At 47.1% G+C, this 3,111-nt stretch overlaps 1 protein-coding gene across 1 annotated transcript; it reads left to right on the forward strand.

The window, feature by feature from the left end:
• The first annotated feature begins 630 nt into the window (after nt 1–630).
• On the forward strand, nt 631–2,572 carry LOC125908361 (uncharacterized). The gene is made up of 6 exons (XM_049611076.1): nt 631–778; nt 865–930; nt 1,001–1,358; nt 1,431–1,738; nt 1,931–2,463; nt 2,558–2,572. The coding sequence occupies exons 1-6, from the start codon at nt 652–654 to the stop codon at nt 2,570–2,572; spliced, it is 1,407 nt and encodes a 468-aa protein (XP_049467033.1). The 5' UTR covers nt 631–651.
• Nucleotides 2,573–3,111: the final 539 nt, after the last annotated feature.

A 3,111-nucleotide genomic window follows, 5' to 3' on the forward strand; every position in this document is an offset into this window, starting at 1 on the left:
CGATTCCGGACGATTCCGGGCTATTCCGGTCGATTCCGGTCGATTCCGGTTGTTGTTACGCCTGGTAACAATCCGTTTATTTTGGTAGCTTTACAGACTTTCTTGCAACAGGCTCACGCGTATAGCGTTTTCGCCGCACAGTTCAAAAAATAGTCTTTCTTCTTTCGCTTGCGATGGCGGCATTTTACTCGATCAGCTGATCTCCTTGACCTTGTTTGCCCTAAAGTTGACCGTAAATGAACTTTCTCCTAATTGGGCCTAGTGTTGGAGATCTAGCTGTCTCGTATTTTCGTCCTTCCCCCTGTGTAAAGCGACGGAAGAAATCATTCCCTTTCGCGCATTTTCTCATGCTTTCTTTTTCCCTCCTACGGCAAATTTGTCAAGCAGCGTTTTGAGCTACCCGTCCCTGGCACCACTTCATACCCCTCGCCTGAGCACGCTGTCGAAGGTTTGGATGTGTTGGTGCGTCAGACGGCCAATCGCTGTCAGTCGTCTTGCGTTGTCATTCTTTGAGTAGTGCTATCTCTTTCTCGCGTGCAGCCCAATTTTAAGACCGGTACCGGTACCGATAGAAAATTTAAACAAACGTCAACACAAATTCAACCAGTGCTCATCCCTCCCGTGAAAAGTTTCCCGATAGAAAGCGTGAAAATGGCCTCAAATCAGGACAAGAAAAGTGGCTTGATGTCCCATGCAATTTCCCGGCACTACAAGCAGCGTCTGGAGGAAGTGGAAAGGGAACTCCTTCTTGCCCAGCAGCCAGAACCTCCGACTGCGGGTAAGTGATCGGTGAACGGTGATTATATGCTGAACGGTGAATATAGCGATCAGTGTTTAACAATGGTTTTCGTGACTATATTTTAGATGACCGAGCGCGTGATGCTGTGCCAGTGCAGTTTGAAGATGTTCCGATGCCCATGGAAGTGATCGGTAAGTAATGATCGTTATGCTGTATGCTGCTTATGTTGTGCTCTCATGTGTATCATGTGTTATGTTGCAGACGATGCTGCTCCGCTTAGCGAAAGCGAGGAGGAAGGTACGACCGACGCAAGCAGCAGCGAGGATACAGACGTGGAGGATATCCAGGTCGAGGTGGAAATGCCAGACCATCCGTACGGAGATCTTTCGTGCGAGGATGGCTTGAGGATGTGGGCCCTGCAAACTGGACAAACTCATCGGAGTTTGAACCTTTTGCTGGGCCATTTGCGACATCACTTCCCCCAGACCAAATTGCCACGAGATGCACGGACGTTGATGAACACGCCTGTGTCCGGAGCACCGGAGACAGCCCTTACACCAATCGCAGGTGGGCAGCTGTGGTACCAGGGTGTGGAAAAATGCCTGCTTTCATATTTTCGGTAAGCATGTTTTAAATCTCATTTAACTGACAGTGCTCCTGGTCATGTGCTCATATTTTTTTTCTATTCCAGCGATTGTCAGCCAACCCAGGAGGGGTTCGAGTTGAACATTTTTGTGGATGGACTACCCCTGCATAAGAGCAGTCGGACCCAATTTTGGCCAATTCTCATGCAGGCTCATAACGTTCCACATACTCCTGTAATGACGGTTGCTATATTCTGTGGCGAATCAAAACCGTTATTCGTCAAGGAGTTTTTGCAGCCGTTTGTGGACGAAATGAACAGACTGTATGTGGCAGGTCTGACAATTAAATCCCGCTCTTACTGGGTGGAAGCGCGTGCAACAATTGCAGAGGCTCCGGCACGAGCATTTATTAAAGGTATGTTGATAAAATGCACTACATATAGTCAACGCTTTCATTACGACTAAACCGTTGTAACAAGAAATCTCTTGCATAGGGTTAGCGACTGGAGCGGCTAAAATACGTTATGCGTTTGTCCACTTAACCTTTACATTTATATGCGGTGAAACGAGTTATTTCTGATTTTTTGTGTATTTTTTTTTCTTTCAGGTGTTAAACTGCATAATGCGTCCAGCGCCTGCATGAAGGGCACAATCGTTGGCGAATTGGAAGGACACCGGATGTACTTCCGGTATGGTGAACAATGCCCACCTCGGAACCACAAGGATTTTTGTGACGACAAATATCCAACACATGTCAACAACCCTACGCCCTTTACCAGTCTGTTAGATTGCGATTTCGTTGACGATGTTGTGTCAGCCGAAGACATGCACTTAATATACAAGGGCGTAGAGGCAAAGTTGCTACATTTGTGGATAAATGGCTTCCCTGGTGTAACTTGTTACTTGCCACGTCGCCAGCAACGTGAAGTGTCGGCGCACTTGCGTCTGTTAAGGCTGCCTTCAGATTACCAACGTAAACTGCGCGACCTGCGATACATCCATCTCTGGAAAGCTTCCGAGTACAGGATGTTTCTGTTGGTTGCCGGTTTCGTTGTTCTGAAGGATAGACTTATCGATGCAGCGTACCAACACTTCATGTTGTTGATGATGGCTGTGACGTTCATGTCCACCACGTACCACGTAGGTTTGTGGCAGCCTATGGAGATCTGTACAGCCCGGTTCTCATGAATAGCAACGTGCATAACTTGCTGCACGTTTACAATGATGTTTGCAGGTTCGATGGGCTTAAAAACATATCAGCCTTCATTTTTGAGGCATTTTTGCATGACCTCAAAAAGTTGGTGCATTCCGGGAGGCACAGCCTGGTACAAGCGGTCCATCGTTTGCTAGAACTGCAACATGTCATTGTTGCCAAGCGTCAGCAAAACAAACCGGTGGACGAACCATCGGTGCGCACGGTTGGTGTCGACACCATAACGACCGTGCGGCAGGGCTTCGCGCTGCGAAAAAACTCCCGCACGACAAAATCGAGTAGTTTTGTAGCTCGGATTTTCGATCGCTTTCCACCAAAAGCGATCGAAAAAGCGAGCAGAAATGTCAGGGAAAACGCTTGGATTCCGATCGAAGAAATATTTCAATCTTAAAATTTCAGGGTTGAAAATTTCGAAATATTTCATTTATAAATTTGCAACAATTTTGAATGCGAAATATTTCACAGCCATGTGCTGTGAAATATGTTTGCAGTTTGAGTTTGAGAAGTTTTCGATCGCTTTGCGCAGCGGGCGTTACGGTGCAGGGGTACGCGTTTTTCAAACAGGTGCCTGCCTT

The sequence above is a fragment of the Anopheles coluzzii genome, chromosome 2 (genome assembly GCF_943734685.1).
Source record: "Anopheles coluzzii chromosome 2, AcolN3, whole genome shotgun sequence".
Taxonomy (NCBI): domain Eukaryota; kingdom Metazoa; phylum Arthropoda; class Insecta; order Diptera; family Culicidae; genus Anopheles; species Anopheles coluzzii.

Excerpts from the sequence above, each read along its gene's own strand:
- LOC125908361 (XM_049611076.1), top strand. The coding sequence starts at position 652 with ATGGCCTCAAATCAGGACAAGAAAAGTGGCTTGATGTCCCATGCAATT. Across the intron at positions 779-864 it reads GCCAGAACCTCCGACTGCGG|ATGACCGAGCGCGTGATGCT; the intron begins GTAAGTGATCGG and ends ACTATATTTTAG. Across the intron at positions 1,739-1,930 it reads GGCACGAGCATTTATTAAAG|GTGTTAAACTGCATAATGCG; the intron begins GTATGTTGATAA and ends TTTTTCTTTCAG.